At 54.0% G+C, this 18,885-nt stretch overlaps 1 protein-coding gene across 4 annotated transcripts in view; it reads left to right on the top strand.

Moving 5' to 3' along the window:
* The window catches only part of SPSB1 (splA/ryanodine receptor domain and SOCS box containing 1), a 75,033-nt gene that overhangs the window by 49,798 nt on the left and 6,350 nt on the right, over nt 1–18,885 (top strand). For all 4 annotated transcript variants that reach the window (XM_045381199.3, XM_045381184.3, XM_015442966.4 and 1 more), the window contains exon 2: nt 13,720–14,561. In XM_045381199.3, the coding sequence (XP_045237134.1) occupies nt 13,868–14,561 (694 nt within the window). In that variant the 5' untranslated portion in view covers nt 13,720–13,867. The remainder of the gene's footprint in view (nt 1–13,719; nt 14,562–18,885) is intronic.

Genomic DNA, 18,885 nt, shown 5'->3' with positions numbered 1-18,885 from the left:
ATCTTGGAGAGGTGGACATTTTTCATCCATTTATTTATTTATTTATTTTTTTATTGAGCTGAAATTCACCTAACATTCATCTTTTTCAGAGTACAATTCGGTGGCATTCAGTCCATTCACAATATGGTATATTACCACCTCTGTCTTGTCCCAAAACAGTCTGATCACCCCTAAAAGAGGCTTGAGTCCCAAAACAGTTTCATCACCCCTAAAAGAGACCTCTGCCACTTCCCGTCCCCCTGCTTCCTGGCCCCAGGCGAGCACCAGTCTGCTTTCTGTTTCTATGGATTTACCTATCCTGGTCATTTCATCGAAAGGGAATCATACAATGTGTGGCCTTTTATATCTGGCTTCCTTCACATTAATCTAAAGTTTTTGGGGTTCATTCACACTGTAGCATGCACTAGTACTTTTATGGCTGAATAATATTCCACTGAATGTGTATACCACAATTTGTTTATCCATGCGTCCATCGATGGACATTCGGGCTCATCCATTTGTGTTTTTGCAACAGTAACAAAACAACAGTAAAGAAATTTAAAAGGGAGGGAACTCATAAGCTCATCACTCTAAACACAGCGACATTTTCATTTCTTCAGGCTCCTTTCCACCTCTCTCCTGAGTATGCCAATACAGTTTTTTCTAGGTTTTAGTCTCAGGGCAGATGCAGTTATGACCCTTTTTTCACTTGACATAGGAAAACTTTTCCCTTGCCCTCTTGTACAGAGATCCTTCCCATTAGCAGGTTTTTTGTTTTTTGTTTTTTTGAGACAGAGTCTCACTTTGTTGCCTAGGCTGGAGTGCAGTGGCGCAGTCTTGGCTCACTGCAGCCTCAACCTTCTGGACTCAAGCAATCCTCCTACCTCAGCCTCCCAAGTAGCTGAGACTATAGGCATGTACCACTACACCCAGCTAATTTTTGTATTTTTTGTAGAGACAAGGTTTCCCTATGTTATCCAGGCTGGTCTTGAACTCCTGGGCTCAAGAGATCTGTCCACCCCAGCCTCCCAAAGTGCTGGGATTATAGGTGTGAGCCACCACACCCAGCCCCCATTAGCATTTTTGGTGGGTAATACTCCACTTGCTAGCTGGGGAGGCACTTCCACACTCCTTGCCTTATCCTATATGTGATGAGCTGGTGCCATGCCATTCTGGCCCCCAGGCCTTTCTACTTGCCTGGGAAGTTGAGGATGAATTTATTCACTGCCCTTGAACTTGCTGGGACCCTCCCCTCTTGAGTGTTGACCCGTGTGTTCCAGGTTGATGGAATTGGAGGAGGGAGACCTCTGCCATATAAGAGGAAGTGCCCGAAGGTTACTGTGGCCTGAAAAGTATGTTGAAGTCTTTTTTTTATTCACCACCTGCCTGGGAGGCCCCGGGATTTACCCCTCCCTTGGCATCCTGCTCAGTTCCGTGAAATCCCACACGGGAAATGGTGATTGGGTTGCACAAGGAGGCGCACAGCCTAAGTCCTTTCAGAATCCTCTCAGGTTCATTGGCCGAGATCCAGTCGAGGTCCAGTTGAGAAACCTCCAGTCCAGCTATCTCCACAGACACTCCCCACCACCCTGGGCTTGCCTCAGTCAGTTGCAAATATCAGGAACCTGGAGGTGGGTTACTTGGACACTTGATTTTCTTCTAAAAGTGGATGGTGGGGCGGATGGTCCCGAGGTCCAAGATTTTGAGAGCGGTAAGAGGAGAGGTGGCTGTGAACTAAATTAAAAGAAGCTGCTCTAAGGCCATCCTGTTATGGAGAAATAATTAACTCCCCACACATGACCGTGATTACAGCAAACAGCCTAGATGTCCATCTAGGAGGGAATGTCACCAAAATTATAATAGCACATAATGGGATATTATGCAGCCACTAACATAAATTTCATGGAGGAGCTAATATATTACGATGGAAAAAGCAAACTGTGGATTCGTATCTGCAGTGTGATCTTTTGCTGTAAATAGACTATTCTCATATGCACCAGAATGTTCTAGAAGGACACACCTCTGTGCTTCCCTGGGCAGTAGGTGAGAGGAAACACTATGCTTTTTACATTTCTGTATTGAGATTTCTTATGAGAATGTCTAACATTTGAAATATTTCATATCAAGATAATTTTTTAAAATTCTGATACAAGTGTAATCCTGATAGTTTTCATTTAATAGAGATCTGAGATTCTAAACTGTTGAGGCATCATTCCTTGAAACCAGTGGTTCTCAATCTCTGGCCTCATCATAGTGCCCTGGAGGGCTCTAGAATTCAGGCCACCCCACGGAGTTTCTGATCCAGAAAGTCTAACGGGGTCAGGAATTTGCATCTCTGAGTTCCCAGGTGATGCTGACTGATGTTGCGGGTTGAGACCCCACTTTGAGAACCACTCCTGTAAAACACGGCCTTTCCTGTTTTCCTCACTGCCAGATAGAGGGAGGCCTGTGGGTCTGGTGACGGGGCCAAGCAACTTGGGTCACCCCTGTGAGCTGTAGGACCAGCACCTGCCATGGCATTCCCTGGCTGAGTGCTCTCTCCTGCACTTGGCATTCAAGATTCCAAGCTATCAGGTGTCCCCCGATAGCCTCAGGTGTTGAGAGGCAGCAAGGGGAGGGCAGGGAGCGGCATGTATGAAGCTCCTACTTTGTGCCTGGAGCTTTAGTTAGGCGATTCTATGGTGAAATCATGAACATTGCCCTTCCTATTCCCCCAGGTGGTTTGAGGGCAGCCGCCTGGGCCTCAGGGGGGAACGCGTGGATGCCTGGCCCCCTGACTCTCACTGGTGATGAGTCCTGAAATCTCTCTGGGTTGATGCTTCCTGAGTCCTCAGATCCTCTCCCCAGGCCCTTCCTGGTTACCCTCCTGCTTATTATCCCTGGAGGGACATGAGGGTGACCCAAGGACCACTCCCAGAGGTGACCTTTGCCAGCTGGCACATCCCACAGAGAGAGGTCAGTGTGTCACTGCCTCCCATTCAGGCCTTGGCACCCTGAAAGCCTGGGTTTGGTTGGATCCCCTGTGTCCAGGAGACTGCCTTGTTGGGGGGAAGTGGCAGACTTTGGATGCACTCCAGCCTCCTCCTCTCAGCCAGGCAACCCTGAGCTCTGGAGTCCCTCGGGAGGCTAGGCTGGAGCAAGGCCCTTCCAGAGAACCAGCTTCTCTGCAGAGCCTCCTCCTGGGAGTCACTGGGCCCACCGGATCCACCCTGCCTCAAGCTCCCATCTCCTGCCTTCTGGGGAGCTGCTGGGGATCAGAGGGCGAGGAGCACCAGGTCTCTGAGCCTGTCCCGTGGGTATCCTGTTGGTGGCTCTTTTCTTGGAGATGTGGCCGTGGAGCTGCTCTTGGCCCTGCCTTTCTGCCTCCACTCTTTGGGGCGCCCCCACCTCCTGTGTGAACCAGGTGGACCCAGTGTGTGACCCCCGAGACCAGGCAGTGTTGGTGGTCCATAGTCTACGTTTTATTCCCATTGCCGTGGGACAGCATGTCTGCTGCTATCTGGGTCACCTTTCGGGAAGGTTGCTGTTTGTCCCTGGGGTCCCTCCAAGAACTGGCTTCTCGTCTGCACCAGGCACAGTTCGTTGTCCTCGTCACCCTGCCTAGGCTACAGCTGCGATTTATTGTAATTTTCAGTCTCTGTATGAATATCATGCTGGTTTCCCAGGCCGTGGCTCCACTGATTCGAGCCCTCTGAAAGTGCTGTGAGTCATCTGGGCCCTTCCATAGGCGTTTACAGCAGGTGCATTTTGGGTCTTTTGAGGTCAGGGGCTAGAGCTCTGGACCGTGTGGGATTTTCTCTCTAAAATCACTTGTCAGAACTTTCCAGAAGGATCCTGTTGATTCTAGGGGCACAGACTTATTTTTATATCCCTGTTTGAGGGGTCCCTCCTCAAGTTGGCGGTTGGTAGGGTGAGGGGTGGAGGGTGGTAACCACGTGTCACAAGCCCTGCTGGTGGTGGCCCCTTTGCCAGGGGCTCCATGGCCCAGCCAGCACGGAGCATTCCCTGAGCCCTTCCACCACCAAGAGTGTCCCTGCCACTCATGTTCAGGATGCTGGAGGGAGCACAGGAGCCCAGTGAGCAGGCAGAGCCCAGGCAGCGGCTGAGCCAGGCTGCAGAGGTTCATTCTGATAAAATAGCAGATCGCTCGGGGCATGTTTCTCTTGCAGAATCCTGGGCTGCCACCACTGGTGTGTGAGACGGGCGGCAGAGGGAGGGAAGTTACGTGATCTTCAGGTGAAAGGAGGCTTTATAAATAGGTCACCTTGTTCCACATCCTGAATTTCATTCTTTCCCCATCCTGGGGCAAAACAATGGTTTCACTGTTCTGGGGTTAGTCAGACACTGGGGGGAACCGGGCGTAAGGAGGAGCGTGAGTGTCTGCCACTCCCTGGTGACCGACCCACCCCTGTGCATCCCTTACCTGCCCTTTCTGTCTGTTTGTCCCCAGTCGCATTGGCTACATCCCCAAAAGAGGGTGTAGCCGCTCCTTCAACAGACCTCTTCCTAAACACCACCACGAACAGGTAATTTTTAGTGGAAGCGAGGCTCCGGGACAATTGATCTGAAAGCATTTTGGGAGAAGGTGGGGTCTGCAGGGTTGTGGCTTTAATTGAAATGCCACTGGGGGGTTGCAGGCAGGTGCTGTGCAGTCTGGCCTGTCTCCCCCTGTCCCAGGGTCTGCTCTCAGAGCCTCATTCCTCCTCCCCTCCCCTGCCCTGGAGTGGGTCTGTCGGGGCCGGAACAGCCACCGGTGTTTCTGATGGGGCCGCCTCACCTGGCCTTTGCCACGTGCACAGCCGCTGTGCAGCTGCCACCTGGCTGGGTATGGGGACGGACCAGCTGTTCTCTTCTTGTGTTCTGGGTCAGTAGAGAGAGATAGCTGCCCCATTTTTACTGGGCTAATCATCTGTAATTTTGAAGCAGTATAACCGGAAGTCTTGGGATAGATCGCTATAGACATAATGTCCCTCTTTGGCATGGCCTCAAAGCTTCCCCAGGATTCTCATCCTTTATTTAAATACCCTTCTGCCAGGCTGGGCATGGTGGCTCACACCTGTTATCTGAGCACTTTGGGTGGCCAAGGCAGGAGAATTGCTTGACCTTGATAGTTAGAGAGCAGCTTGGGCAACGTCGCGAGACCCTGTCTCTTTAAAAGGAAAAAAAGCATTTTAAATGCCCTTCTGCCAGTTATGGATCCTTAACACGTACCTTCATGGATAAAGCATTCAGGACAATAGTGCCTACACATTACGCTGTGCTTGCTTTATAAAAGCAACACAGGTGCAGAACTTGTAGGAATTGCTTTGGGAATAACTTGTTCTTGCAAACATAGTGCGTGAAATCATTGTTTCTCAGCCTTTGATTCTCTTTTGTGTGCTTAAACATCATTTTAGTTTCAAAAGGAATACATGCATTTAAAAAAATTCAATTCAAAGCATTTTTTCCCTCCCACCCACCAGCATTAACCGTTGTGAAAGGTTTGATGTTTATCCTTCTAGACCTTTCTCTGTACCTACAGATAAATGTGCACAGAGAGAATCTTTTTAAATTCTGTTCTTTCAGAAACGGCATCATGATCTGCGTGTTGTTCTGCAATTTGCTTTTAAAAATGTGACAGCATCACGTTACATTTTCTGTTGCGTCACCACTTTGGAGGGGCTGCATGGAGCTCCATGATGTGGACGAGGTGGGACTCATGCTGTCCCCAGCATCTTCACCCTCATGCCCCTGTGCAGGCCTGTAGGGTTTGGTGGACAAGAGCCATGGGTGATTGTTGGGCATTTTGCACATGGACAGGACAGGGACTGCCTCGTTGCACCTGCACACCTAGAAGGCTGTCCCAGTTCAGGATCTGTCCCCCTTCAACACACACCCACGCTGTGTAGGAATGTCCTTTCCCCACATCCTTTGCAGTCCCTGGAACTTTTTTTTTTTTTTAACAGAATCTCTCTCTGTCGCCCAGGTTCGAGTGCAGTGGCACGATCTCGGCTCACTGCAACCTCCGCCTCCTGGGTTCAAGCGATTCTGCTGCCTCAGCCTCCCAAGTAGCTGGGATTACAGGCACCCTCCACCATGCCCAGTTAATTGTTGTATTTTTTAGTAGAGATGGGGTTTCACCACGTTGGCCAGACTGGTGTCAAACTCCTGACCTCAGGTGATTCACCCACCTCGGCCTCCCACGGTGCTGGGATGACAGGCATGAGCCACCATGGCAACTGTTTTTAACCCTGTGCATGCCACAGCACTGTCTCGCCCCTGTCTCGGTGGTAGTGCTGTGTCTAGCATCACATTCCTTTCTGCCTTACATAATGAAAGCAAACTGTGGCTGTATCCAGAAGGCACTCTCCAACCACAGGGGCCTGCCTTGCCTCTCCTACCACTCCAGGCTCCCTCGGCCTTCAGAGAGAATGGCTTCCCTAGATCATTAAAGGCTGAAGACAGGTGCCCTTCACCTGTCCCGGGTCTGGGACTCCCAAGCAGTGCACTTCGGGGATGCTTTTGACTCCTCTCCACCTGCTGGGGATCAGCATTCATTTCCAGGCTTTCTTCCCTGTGGATCTGCAGACCTGGCTGCCCCCGCGTGGAGGAGCCCACGAAACTGGAGGCTTTGCGAGGTTCTTTTCTTCCTTCCTACTAAGATCTGGGGCCCCCAGCAAATCCAAAGATGGCCCCTTCCCTGGACCCAGACAACCTTAAATGGCTGTTCAAAGCTGGCCAAGGGAGTAGGGGCTTTCGGAAGCTCATCTGCTTAGAGCCCAGGCTGCCACCGGGAAATCTAGTACGGACATACAACTCTGGTGGGTGTTTGGGACCCCAACCCACCCCCGTCCCATGGCTGCTCTGGAGACACTGGGTTGAGGGCTTTTGTCCTCAAAGGGTATAAGGGACATCCCCTTTCACTCATGCAAGAATGTGTGTGTGTGTGTGTGTGTGTGTGTGTGTGTGTGTGTGTGTGTGTGTGTGTGTAGTGGCGGGGTATTCCTCCTGCTGGGGGAAGAAGTTCACTGAAGCCAAACCCCAGGGCTTCGTGTCATCTGCTGTCCCTGCAGGTAGCCCCTCCCCTCCTCCAGAGCTTTTAGTAGCCTTCACTGTGTTGTAGGAAAGGCAGAATCTCCTCCAGGCTGTGTATCCCTCTACAGGGGAAGCCAAGGTGACTCCAGGGCCGGTGGCTGCTCTCTGGCTCTGAGGGTCCGGGCGGTGGTTCCTGCCTCCATCCCATTTTGCACTCCTCTCTGCTTCCCCCAGCCCAGCCCTCCCATGCATGAGACAGACGCTCCCGCCATGTGCTTGACTTTGATATTGGTGACGTGTCCTCTCCCTTTATCCCCCCATCTGCTTGTGGCACGATGGGGCCCGAGCTGTGCCGGGCCAGGACTCGGGGTAGGTGAGTGTGGGGTCAGGGGGTTGTCCCAGCTGAGCTCAACCAGCGAGGCTGAGGGACATGGAGCATGAGAGGCTGAGGCCTTGGAGCCAGCGCCATAGATGCTCGTCAGATTTGACAGCTGATCTCTGACACGAGGCGTGCAGGAGCGTGGGTGTGTGGACGGCTCGCCTGCCTTCCTCCGGAGGAAGCTCTCCACGGGACATGTCCTGAGCAAGTGTCAGGGAACTCGCGTCACACACAATCCGCCACCAGCATCGGCTCTTCGACCCAGATGAGATGCAGCTGTTCTCCGTGACTCACGGCCTCTGGGCCAGTTGTGTGAGGAAGGTCCTTTCGGGAGCTCCCAAGCCACTGTTTTATGGCTGTTTTTCTCTCTTGACCCTTCTTGATCTTTACTTTAATCTGATCTTATGGGAAAATGTTGCTAGGAGTTCCTGACCCAGAGTGACTGGTGAGCTCCCTGCTGCCCATGAGGAGGAGGGTCTTGCAGTTAGAGCTCCTGCACACACAGATGTATACACACAGACACACTCCACACACGCAGACACATGAAGACACACGACATACATGTACATACACGCACACACATATACATGCATGCATGCACGCACAGCACACACATATGTACACATGAATACATACCACACACATATACACACATCCAGACACACCACACACACAGATACATACACACCTCACATATCTACACACACACATGCATACCGCGCATACATGCACACACATACACATACACACTCTTTCTCCTGATTGAAATACCCTCACGGCATTCATGCCTGTGATGAGGTAACAGCCTGGTCTTCAGGAAGCACCAGACACTGGACCCCTGCGTGCGACAGCTGACCCTTGCAGCCTGAGGGCTGCGTGCAGTGAGAACTGTCATTATTTAGAGTGAGTAGAGTTTGGTGGGGCAGGAGGGGTACAGGCCAGGAACTGGTTTGTTGTGGGGCTTGGCTGAGACAGTTGTGCAGAGGAGGAGGCAGGTGCGGTCCTGGGGACATGGTGGCTAATGCAAGAATGTGCTTTTGGGGATAAAAACTTTCACTAAGGGAGTGGAGAGCAGGCGCCGCCGGCCAGGGCACTGCCTGGACTGTGACGCCTCTGTTAGTCTCAGCTGCTGCCCTTACTGTCAGTGTGCAGGCACACAGAGTACACGTGTGTGTATGGGTGTACACACGTGTGTGCATGTAGGCCTGGGTGCTTGCATGTATGTGGGGGGTGGTGGTGGCAGCAGCAGGGCCACATCTGTCCTCTGCTCTCCTGTTCCAGCCCTGCAGGGCAGTACAAGCCACGCCCTTTGTGGCTTGTACTTTGCTCCTCCTGGGTGGGGATGAAGGCTGAGTCCTCCCACCTCCTGGAAATTCACCAACTGCTCAGCAATGCCAGGCCCCGAAGCTTCTCTGGTGCTGCTGGGCCCCACAAGGCCTAGGCATCTGCATTTGCTTCTCAGAGCAGCAGTAAGTGGGGGTGGTCCCAGAGCGGGGGCCTGTACTGTTCTCCCAGCTCCTGCCTGAAGTGTGGTGCCCAGTGCTGGATGCCCTCCAGGCCCAGGGATGTCCGTCTCGGTCCAGTGTTAACAGGAGCCATCCAGGCACCTGTGAATGTCACTCGGCACCTGTGGGTGGTACACACCCCCCATCCTGAGCACCATGTCCAGGAATTATGGTGATCGTATTAGCAATTTTCCATGGGTTTACAACAGGGGTCGGCAAACTACAGCTCCTGGGCCAAATCTGGCCCACTGTCTATTTTTGTAAATAAAGTTTTATTGAAACACACCTATGCCCATTCATTTACATATTGTCCGGAGGGCCTTAAATAGTTACTATCTGGCCCCTTATGGAAGAAGTTTGCTGACCCCTGGTTTAGAAGGGACCTTAAACTTGGTCTGCCCTAACCCAGCCTTCCAAGTCCTTGGGTCTTGGCCCAAAGGCAGCGTCCCTCTGTTGGGCCAGATGTGGTGACCAGGAAGACGGGAGAACAGTGATCTTTGTTCAGTGAATGGAGCACAGGCTAGGAAATAAATGAAAGTGGAAATGCAGTGACGCCAGCCCCCTCTGGAACACTGTCTCCACTGAGTTTTAGGTAAGTGTGTGACAGATGAACGAGCAGAAGCTTGGAGAAGCTCGGGGTGGATCTTGGTGGCTGGAGCTACTGTCTCGGCGCATGAGCTTGGAAGCTTCAGGAAACAGGGCTGGGGAAGCGCCCGCCGGGCTGCAGTTCCAGGGGAGGTGGCGAGTCCAGCTCCTGGGGACCCACAGGAAGGGTGGATCTGTGCGGCCACATTTTAAAATAGAAGGAGGAGGACGGATGGATGGCTTCAGCGTTCCTGCACAGCAAGGAGGTGGCTAGGTGTGGACAACAGGAAGGTGGGAAGGCACTGTCATCTTTAACCATAGCCTGGACACAGGGCGGGTGACAGATGAGTCAAGAGTAGCCCCAGGGCCACCACAGTGATTGACCGCCTGGGTGGTGACTCAGATGGCAGAAGTGGCCGGGTGGGTGGGCCACATTCCCTGGGGTGCCCTTGTGAGGGAGTCACCCCACAGTGCTGCAGGCCCTTTACCTGCCTGCCCTGCCCAGGGAAAACGCCCCACCCTCTTTCCCCAGCCTCCCTCCTCCCAGGCCCTCCCTCCCACAGACCCCCACCCCTCACCGCCATGTGATCCAAGGCCTGGGCCGGGGTGAGGGGGTAGGGGAAGGTGGGTGGAGGTGGAGGGGTGGCGGTTCGGGTTAGGTTTAGGGAGCTCAGCCCAGCATTGGTGTTGAGGACTTGCTGGGCCACCTGAGGTGATGGCATCTCAGAACTAGGAGAGCTTGTGGAACCGACCTGGACAGACAGACAGTGGATGTCCCACGTCGGGGTGAAGCCACCCTTTTCTGGTGGCTGTTTCTGGGATGAGGCTGGCCCAGCCTCCAGGGACCCCCCCGCCACACCACCATCCGGCTAATGCCTGCCCCAGCCCCACAGGGCTGTGTCTTAAGTGGAGTCGACGCAGGGCCCCGTCTTAAGCTCTGGCTGGCGGACCCCAGGCCGGCCTGTCCTTATAAATAAAGTTTTCTGGAACTCAGCCACACGCGTTTATTTATGTCCCGTCTGTGGCTGCTTTTGCGCGACAACAGCAGAGACTGTCTGGCCCTCAAAGCCAGGCATTTACTATCTCGCCCATTTCAGAAAAAACTGATCTCCGGTCTCGCTGAGACAGGCATTCTGTGTGTTCAGGCCTGGGTTTATTAGCCCGAGAGCTCCCTCCCCTCCCTCCGCTCCCTCCCCGTCCTTCCCCGTCTCACCCCACTTCACCCTTTCTTCCCCTCTGAGGTGTTGCTCTCCTCGCCTCTTCCCCCCTCAACCTCCCTGTTACGGTCCCTCCTAGCATTTTCAGTTACCTGCTAGAGGACCCCTCCCCGCCACCTTTCTCTCCCACCCTCCCCTCCCTCCCCCAGCCTCCTCCCCACTCTTCCCACCTGCTCCCACACGTGGAGAGAGGGCGGATCTTCCATGACAGACGAGATCCCAGGAGAAAGGTCCTCCCTGCTGCGACAGTTGAGCGGCAGGGGGGCTGTGGAGGGGCTACGCTGAGGGAAGCGCGACATGAACTAGCTCTCTTAGAAAGTAATTCGCGCCCCGTACTCCCAGAGAGCTGACCTCTGTGCCCACAAGACCCTGCGGAATTGAGAATATGGAGAGGTTCCTGGGCACCAAGCTGGAGGGGGTGTCCAGACAGAGATAGGGGTTGTCCTCTTCGCCCCCACTCCTTGCAGCTCTGACCTCCAGAGCCGCCTCGGCCCGGCCTTCCTACAGCTCAGAAAATGCTCCAGTGGAGGTTGGGGAAGAGGGGAATTCAGGGAAGGCCACACTGGCGCCACATCAGACCTAACTCTCTCCCGCTCCCGCTCCCGCAGCTTGAGGCGCAGGCCCCAAAGCCACGGGGTGCCCCTCTGCAGCAGCATAGAGGGAGTCCTAGAGGTTTCAGTGGCTCCCAGGAGAGGAGATGGAACTGAAAGCTTGAAAATGGGATTTTCCTGGGAGATCATGGATGTGAGGTCACAGTATTCACAGAACTTTCTGGAACCAGGGCGGCCCTCCAGGCTGCAGAGGGTACACCTCCGCTCTAATGGTTTTGCAGACACTGGACACAAGGAGTCCTACCCTGTCTCTGAAGAGATGACCGTGCCCCTGAGATCAAAACCCTCTGTCTGTGGCTGGGCGTGGTGGCTCACGCCTGTCATCCCAGCACTTTGGGAGGCCGAGGTGGGTGAATCACCTGAGCTCAGGAGTTCGAGAGCAGCCTGGACAACATGGTGAAACCTGGCCTCTACTAAATAGAAAAAATTAGCTGGGTGCGGTGGTGTGCGCCTGTGATCCCAGCTACTTGGGAGGCAGAGGCAGGAGAATCGCTTGAACCCAGGAAGCGGAGGTTGCAGTGAGATGAGTTCGCGCCATTGCACTCCAGCCTGGGCAACAAGAGCAAAACTCCATCTCAAAAAAAAAAAAAAAAAAAAAAAAGAACCCTGTGTCTCACATCAGAAAGGGGAGGGCGAGAAGCATGACCTGGCCCCTGAGATAAGGGGGTCGGGCACCAAGGGTTCCCACATGGGAAGTTTCTGCCAGGACCAAACTTCCTGGAGGCCTCGCTGCCCCAGGGACAGGGTCTCATGGGGCCTCTTCCCAGCTAAGAGGGAGCTGGAGGCCAGCCCCACTGCAGAGCCTGGCCTGGCTGGCCCCACACTGAACGGGGAGGCCAGCCCTCTGAGATTCCTGGATTTCCCTGTGTCTGGGAGCCCACGGCCTCCCCCACTCCGGGTTCCTTTGGATTCTCTTTGTCTCCTTTACTTGGGCACCCTAGTAACAAGCGACCCAGCATGACTCTCTCCCGGCAGCCAAGGCTCCGATGGCCTACCGCCCAGGCACCCCCACAGGCTCCTTTAGTACCATTTTCAGCCAGGAGCCTGCCTTGCCTCTGGCCTGGTTGATCCTAGGAGCCTGACCCCAAACCAGGCTGCTCTCCCTGGCCTCTCTGGTCCCTTCCAGAGACCAAGGAGGTTCTTGATGGCAGAAAGAAACTTCTCTCTTGAACGAGGCTCAAATCTTCTGCTGCCTTCTCCTCCTTGGATAGAACTCTTCCTGACCAGCACTTTGGGAGGCCAGGCCAGGTGGATCACTTGAAGTCAGGGAGTTCAAGACCAGCCTGGCCAACATGGTGAAACCCCGTCTCTAGTAAAAGTACAAAAATTAGCCAGGCATGGTGGTGGGTGCCTGTAATCGTAGCTACTCCGGAGGCTGAGGCAGGAGAATCACTTGAACTCAGGAGGTGGAGGTTGCAGTGAGCCGAGATCACACCACTGCATTCCAGCCTGGGTGACAGAGCAAGACTCTGTCTCAAAAAAAAAAAAAAAAGAATTCTTCCTGGGCTGCCAGTGGAGAGGATGGGGTAGATGATGCAGTGAGATCTCTCCCCCATCCTGGAGTCCCTGTTCTCCCTCCTGAAGGACCCAGGGAATGGTGAGGCCAGAGAGGAACGAGGCATCTTAGTGTTGGACTCTCCTCCCTAGACGTGCTGTTGAGACCCAGAGGGCGAAACCCTGGCTTCTAGTTGAAGGGTGTGGGCAGGAAAAAGAGGTGGTCAGTCATCTAAGAACTCCTGGGGGTCGGGGGATGAGCCCCCCATGCTGTCTGAATCGAGGCCTGCCCTTGAGAAGAATGTTGCTGGCGGAGGAGGCTCCTGGGGCCCTCCCCGCCAAGCGTACACAGACGCCTGAGTTGAACCGTCCAACTGCACCAGAGAGCCCTTCTCTGGAGTGAATTGGTGGTGCGTCTGCTGGAGGTGGCTGTCACAGAGACAGAGACGGGGAGGAGGAGCTGGGATTGGCATCCTCACAGCCTCTGCTGCTACCTGGGGCTCCACTTCCCCTCTGAACAGCAAGGCAAGGGCCAACCACCTCCCTCTGTTTTGACCAAGCAGATGCCCACTGTCGTGGCTGAGTCCTGGTTCTGTGACACCATGGCCTGCCGTCCTGTGGAACCCTGATGAGGTATTTGGTGGGCATCAGCCGTATGCCTGCACCCAACACAGATGAGGGTGACGCGCAGCCCCCAAGCCCACCTCTCCGTGCAGTCTGCCGGGTGGATGGACAGCCCCTTTCCTTTGTGACAAACTAGCCAGGGAACGGGGGATTTCATTCCACGCCAAGACTCCAGCCTGTCCATGTCAGGCGTGACGGAGCCCAGGTGCAGGCTGCCGGGACGTGCTGATGTGGTCGCCTCGACCTCCGGGTTAACTTTCCCCTTCATCCCGCAGCCCCGCTCACCGGTTGTTTGTCTTTCCGTCCATTAGGCAATACTGAACGCTGTGCAGCTTGCAGAGGTCTCCTGGCAGCCCGCCTTAGGAATTCTGTCTGGCCCCGATCAGAATACTGGAGACGAGACCACGAGATTGATGAGTTTGCCTTGGGAGTCGGTGAGAAGGTGAAACCAGGGCGAACATGGGTCAGAAGGTCACTGGAGGGATCAAGACTGTGGACATGAGGGACCCCACGTACCGGCCCCTGAAGCAGGAGCTCCAGGGTCTGGATTACTGCAAGCCCACCCGGCTGGATCTGCTACTGGACATGCCCCCTGTGTCCTACGACGTCCAGCTGCTGCATTCGTGGAACAACAACGACCGGTCGCTCAACGTCTTCGTGAAGGAAGACGACAAACTCATCTTTCACCGGCATCCGGTGGCCCAGAGCACAGACGCTATCAGGGGCAAAGTCGGGTATACCCGTGGGCTGCACGTGTGGCAGATCACATGGGCTATGAGACAGCGGGGCACACACGCCGTGGTGGGGGTGGCGACGGCAGACGCCCCCCTGCACTCGGTCGGGTACACTACCCTCGTGGGGAATAATCACGAGTCCTGGGGCTGGGATTTGGGGCGCAACCGGCTCTACCATGATGGCAAGAACCAGCCAAGCAAAACATACCCAGCCTTTCTGGAACCAGATGAGACATTCATTGTCCCTGACTCCTTCCTGGTAGCCCTGGACATGGACGATGGGACGCTGAGCTTCATTGTGGATGGACAGTACATGGGAGTGGCTTTTCGGGGACTCAAGGGCAAAAAACTGTATCCTGTAGTGAGTGCCGTCTGGGGCCACTGTGAGATCCGAATGCGCTACTTGAACGGACTCGATCGTAAGTGTCCCCTCTGCTGTCAGAGGCAATGCCCTCTCTCTGTCCCCATGGTCCTGGCTGGGCTTAGGCCAAAAGTTGATACAGTCATTGGAACTAAGGTGTTTTAAAGTTGATATTCCAGTGTATTCAGACCCTCAGAGGCAACTTTTGCATCTGGTTAAGTGAGGAATTCTACCCAGAGTCTGCTAGATTACCTAACGGTGCCTCATGAATGAATGGACAGATGGATGGATGATGGATGATGAATGAATAGGTGGATGAATGATTGGTTGGATGGATGGATGATGAATGGATGGATAGATGAGTGAATAATGGATGGATGAGTGGATAATGAATTGATAGATTAATAGATTAATGTTTGGATTGATAGATAAGTGGTTGAACAAAAGGATGGACGGATGGGTGGATGGGTAGGTAGGTGGGTGGATGAGTGTTTAGATTGATGGATGGATGAGTGGATGAAAAAGTGGATGGATGAATGAGTGGATGGATAAATGAATAGATGGATGGGTGGGTGGGTGGGTGGATGGATGGATAAATGAACAGATGGATGAGTGGGTGGATGGATGGATGGATAAGTGGGTGGATGGATGAGTGAACAGATGGATGGATGAGTGGTGGATGGATGGATGGATGAGTGGATGGATGGATGAGTGAACAGATGGATGGATGAGTGGTGGATGGATGGATGGATGAGTGGATGGATGGATGGATGGATGGATAAATGAACAGATGGATGGGTGGGTGGGTGGGTGGATGGATGGATAGATGGATGGATAAATGAACAGATGGATGAGTGGGTGGATGGATGAGTGGATGGATGGATGGATGGTTGGTTGGATGGATGGATGGATGGATAAATGAATGGGTGGATAAGTGGGTGGATGGATGGATGGATGAGTGGGTGGATGGATGAGTGGGTGGATGGATGGATGGATGGATGGATGGTTGGTTGGATGGATGGATGGATAAATGAATGGGTGGATGAGTGGGTGGGTGGGTGGATGGATGGATGGATGGATGGATGGATGGATGGATGGTTGGATGGATGGATGGATAAATGAATGCGTGGATGAGTGGGTGGATGGATGGATAGATGAGTGGGTGGATGGATGAGTGAACAGATGGGTGGATGAGTGATGGATGGATGGATGAATGAGTGGATGGATAGATGGATGGATAAATAAATGAACAGGTGGATGGGTGGGTGGATGGACGGATGGATGAGTGAACGGATGGATGAGTGGATGGAAAGCAGATAGACTAATGAATTGATGGATAAATGGATAGATGGATGAATTAATGAGTAGGTGGTCTTTGTTTCTCTGGGTGACCTGCCTCCAGGTTTGATCCTCAGTTGACCAAATTCTAGCCCAGTTGCCAGCATATTATCAAGCTGGGGTTGGTAACCTTGGGGATACTAGGGCCTCTCCGGTAAATGAACGCTAGTGACCTCTCTCACTCATTACACAGGCTTAGAGTCTCTCAGAAGCCTGCTGGAGGCTTCTGAGTGGGCTCCTTTGAGATACAGTCCCGAGGGACTTGTTCAGTCATGAATTTGGGGAGGAGCACGCAGATCAGAAACAGGCTGAGTCAACAGCGAACTCCACCTGTCCCTTTGGGAAGGGGAGTGGACTTTCTCAGACTGTGTAAATGCAGCCCATGTGCAGGAACACTGTGCTGGTGTGGGAATGGAGGCTCCATGGCTGCCCAGCTGGGAGCCCGTGGTAGCAGGAGGGCCTGGCATTGCAGAACAGCTCACCCCATGCATGGCCCTCTCTCAGAGCTCCTTGCCTGCATGAGTCCCTTCTACCGCCTGCAAGTCCCACATCGGGAAGCAAGGGGGCTGGAAAACTCCATCTGCCCATGGGCTGACTGTCCTTAAAGGTCAGTTTTGGCTCAGCACCCTGAGTTCTAACCCCACCCTGCAGGCCAGGCAAGAGGCAGAGGGGGGTGAGGCCCCCCACCAGAGGTCAGGAATACAGATGCTGACTCTGTGTTCAAGTCTCCAAGCCTGCAGTTTCTCCTGGAGAAGGAGGTCCTCCTCCTGTTCCTCCTCCCCCACCTCAACCTTTGAAAGATACTGGGGAAAGTGTTGGGGTGGTCAGGCATGTGCAAATGCTTACATATTTCTCTTTGGAAGCCTCCCCACCTCTCTTTTTCTTGGTCCTCTGCTGTGACTTTGATTGTGATGGCAGCGAGTTGACAGCCACACACGACGTCTGTGGTGCAGGCTCCCAGGGCTGCTTGGTCCTCGTCCATGCAGCCTGGTGCCCCTAGGTCATGGGACTCCTGGAAGAGGTGGGTGGCCGGGTCTGCAGCCAGCAGTTAACCTCCCTGGGGAAGTAGTCACCTCGGAACTGAATGAGGGAACCAGCAGAGTGAGGTCTGTGTTTGTCTCCCCAGGTGTCAGAAATGAGTGGCACCACATCCACAGCCAGTTTGCCTCAAGCTGGGATGGGTGTGGATTGGGAGCCCTGCCCAGGACCTAGGATCTTGAGGAGCCCTGGCCCTCAGCCCTGCCTCCCTCCTCCCAGCCAAGGGGTGGTCACGGAGCCAGGGAGGTTAATGTTCATTCTTTGCAGACAGACAGATGAGGAGACTGCCAGGCCTGCTCTTGTTGCCTGGCCACTGAGACCGTGGGGGATCCATGAAGATTTCCAGCCCTGTGTCTTTCAGGAAATGCCCCCAATACTGTCATGAGCTCTGGGTTTGCACAGCTTCATGGTTATATATCCCAGCTCCAATACAGTACACAGACCCCCGGAGTGGCCGGGAGGGCACTGGAGCCTATTTGAACAGAGAGTTCCGCCCACCCACTCCTGGAGGTGCAGACACGTGTCCTGTGAATAGGTGATTTCCTGCTCAGTTAGCTCTGCGTGAGACGGAAGGTTGGATGCGTTCATAAGTTTCCTTGTTTGGAAAATCCTAAAGGTGTTGGGTGAGCGGGAGATACAAGATTGGGAATCAGTATTTGGGAACCGCATCTGTGAACTGGAATCTGGATGGCCACTCCGAGCATCACAGCAGAGCACTATTAGTCAATGACGAGGATGTTTTTTCCTCTCCACCAGAATCAGATGCCCGGCAAGTCCTGCTCAGACATGAACGGGCCCTGGGCCACGTGGTCAGTTGACTTTAGAGGCTCCAGATTGGAAAATAGATGTGGTCGTTCTTGGGACACTGAGCAAAACATTGGAGGGTGGGGCACTGTCACAGCTCCGCTGCAGCATGGCGATAGGGGGAGGTGTGGGTGTTAGCGCTGCCAGCCTCAACCCGCTTAACCCGACACCTCCGGGCGCTTATTGAGGCAGCATCTTGTGTTTTAGAAGTGTCTTTCTGCGGCTGGGCCTGGTGGTTCACACCTGTAATCCCAGCAGTTTGGGAGGCTGAGGCAGGTGGATCACGAGGTCAGTAGTTTGAGAGCAGCCTGCCAACATGGTGAAACCCCGTTTCTACTAAAAATGCAAAAATTAGCCGGGTGTGGTAGTGGATGCCTGTAATCCCAGCTACTCGGGAGGCTGAGGCAGGAGAATTGCTTGAACCCAGGAGGTGGAGGTTGCAGTGAGCCAAGATTGCACCACTGCACTCCAGCCTGGGCAACAGAGCAAGACCCCATCTCTGGGGAAAAAAAGAAAAAAAGTATCATTCTGGCTGCTTTATAGAAATGGACGGCAGGGGCAAGAGTGGCCTCTGAGAGGCCAGGCCAGGGAGGAGCCAGGCTTGTCCTGGTAAGAGGTGATGGGTGCTTGGTCCAGGATGGAAGCCACGGAGGTGGGGCAGGGCCGCCCAGTTCCGGGACTCTTTGGAATGGGCTCATCCATGGACTTGATGTGATGAGAAAGGGAAGCACCAAGGTGACTCGAGGTGTTTGGGTTGAGCAGTTGGAAGGTGGGGGCTGCTGACCCGAGATGGGAAGGCCCGAAGGAGGAGGAGATGTTACATTTGAGACGCTTCTTCGACACATCGAGGGGGCCCTGCGAGCCCAGTCTTGGAAAGCGGTCAGTGGGGGAGTTGTCTGCATATAGGCGGCTTCAGAGCTGCCACCCTGGGCGAGGTCTGGGGCTTTGCTGTCTCTGTCTTGGAAGTGGAGGTAGTTCCAACTCCCTGGGACATGTGGAGAGTCATCAGTGTCCCTGCCACACCTGGGTTCGATGTTAGCGAGGGGCAGCTGTTTGCAGGGCCACTCAGGCAGTTACCCTGCGTGTGTGCCTGCCCGGGGATCTCCCAGCCCACTGCCCCCTATGGCCTCTTTCCTGCATGCCAGGCAGACCCCGCCCCCCACAGCAGAGTCCCTGCTTCCACACTGAGGCCATGGCCGGGC

This window comes from Macaca fascicularis, chromosome 1, assembly GCF_037993035.2.
Source record: "Macaca fascicularis isolate 582-1 chromosome 1, T2T-MFA8v1.1".
NCBI lineage: Eukaryota > Metazoa > Chordata > Mammalia > Primates > Cercopithecidae > Macaca > Macaca fascicularis.
This window is presented reverse-complemented; position numbering and strand designations above follow the sequence as displayed.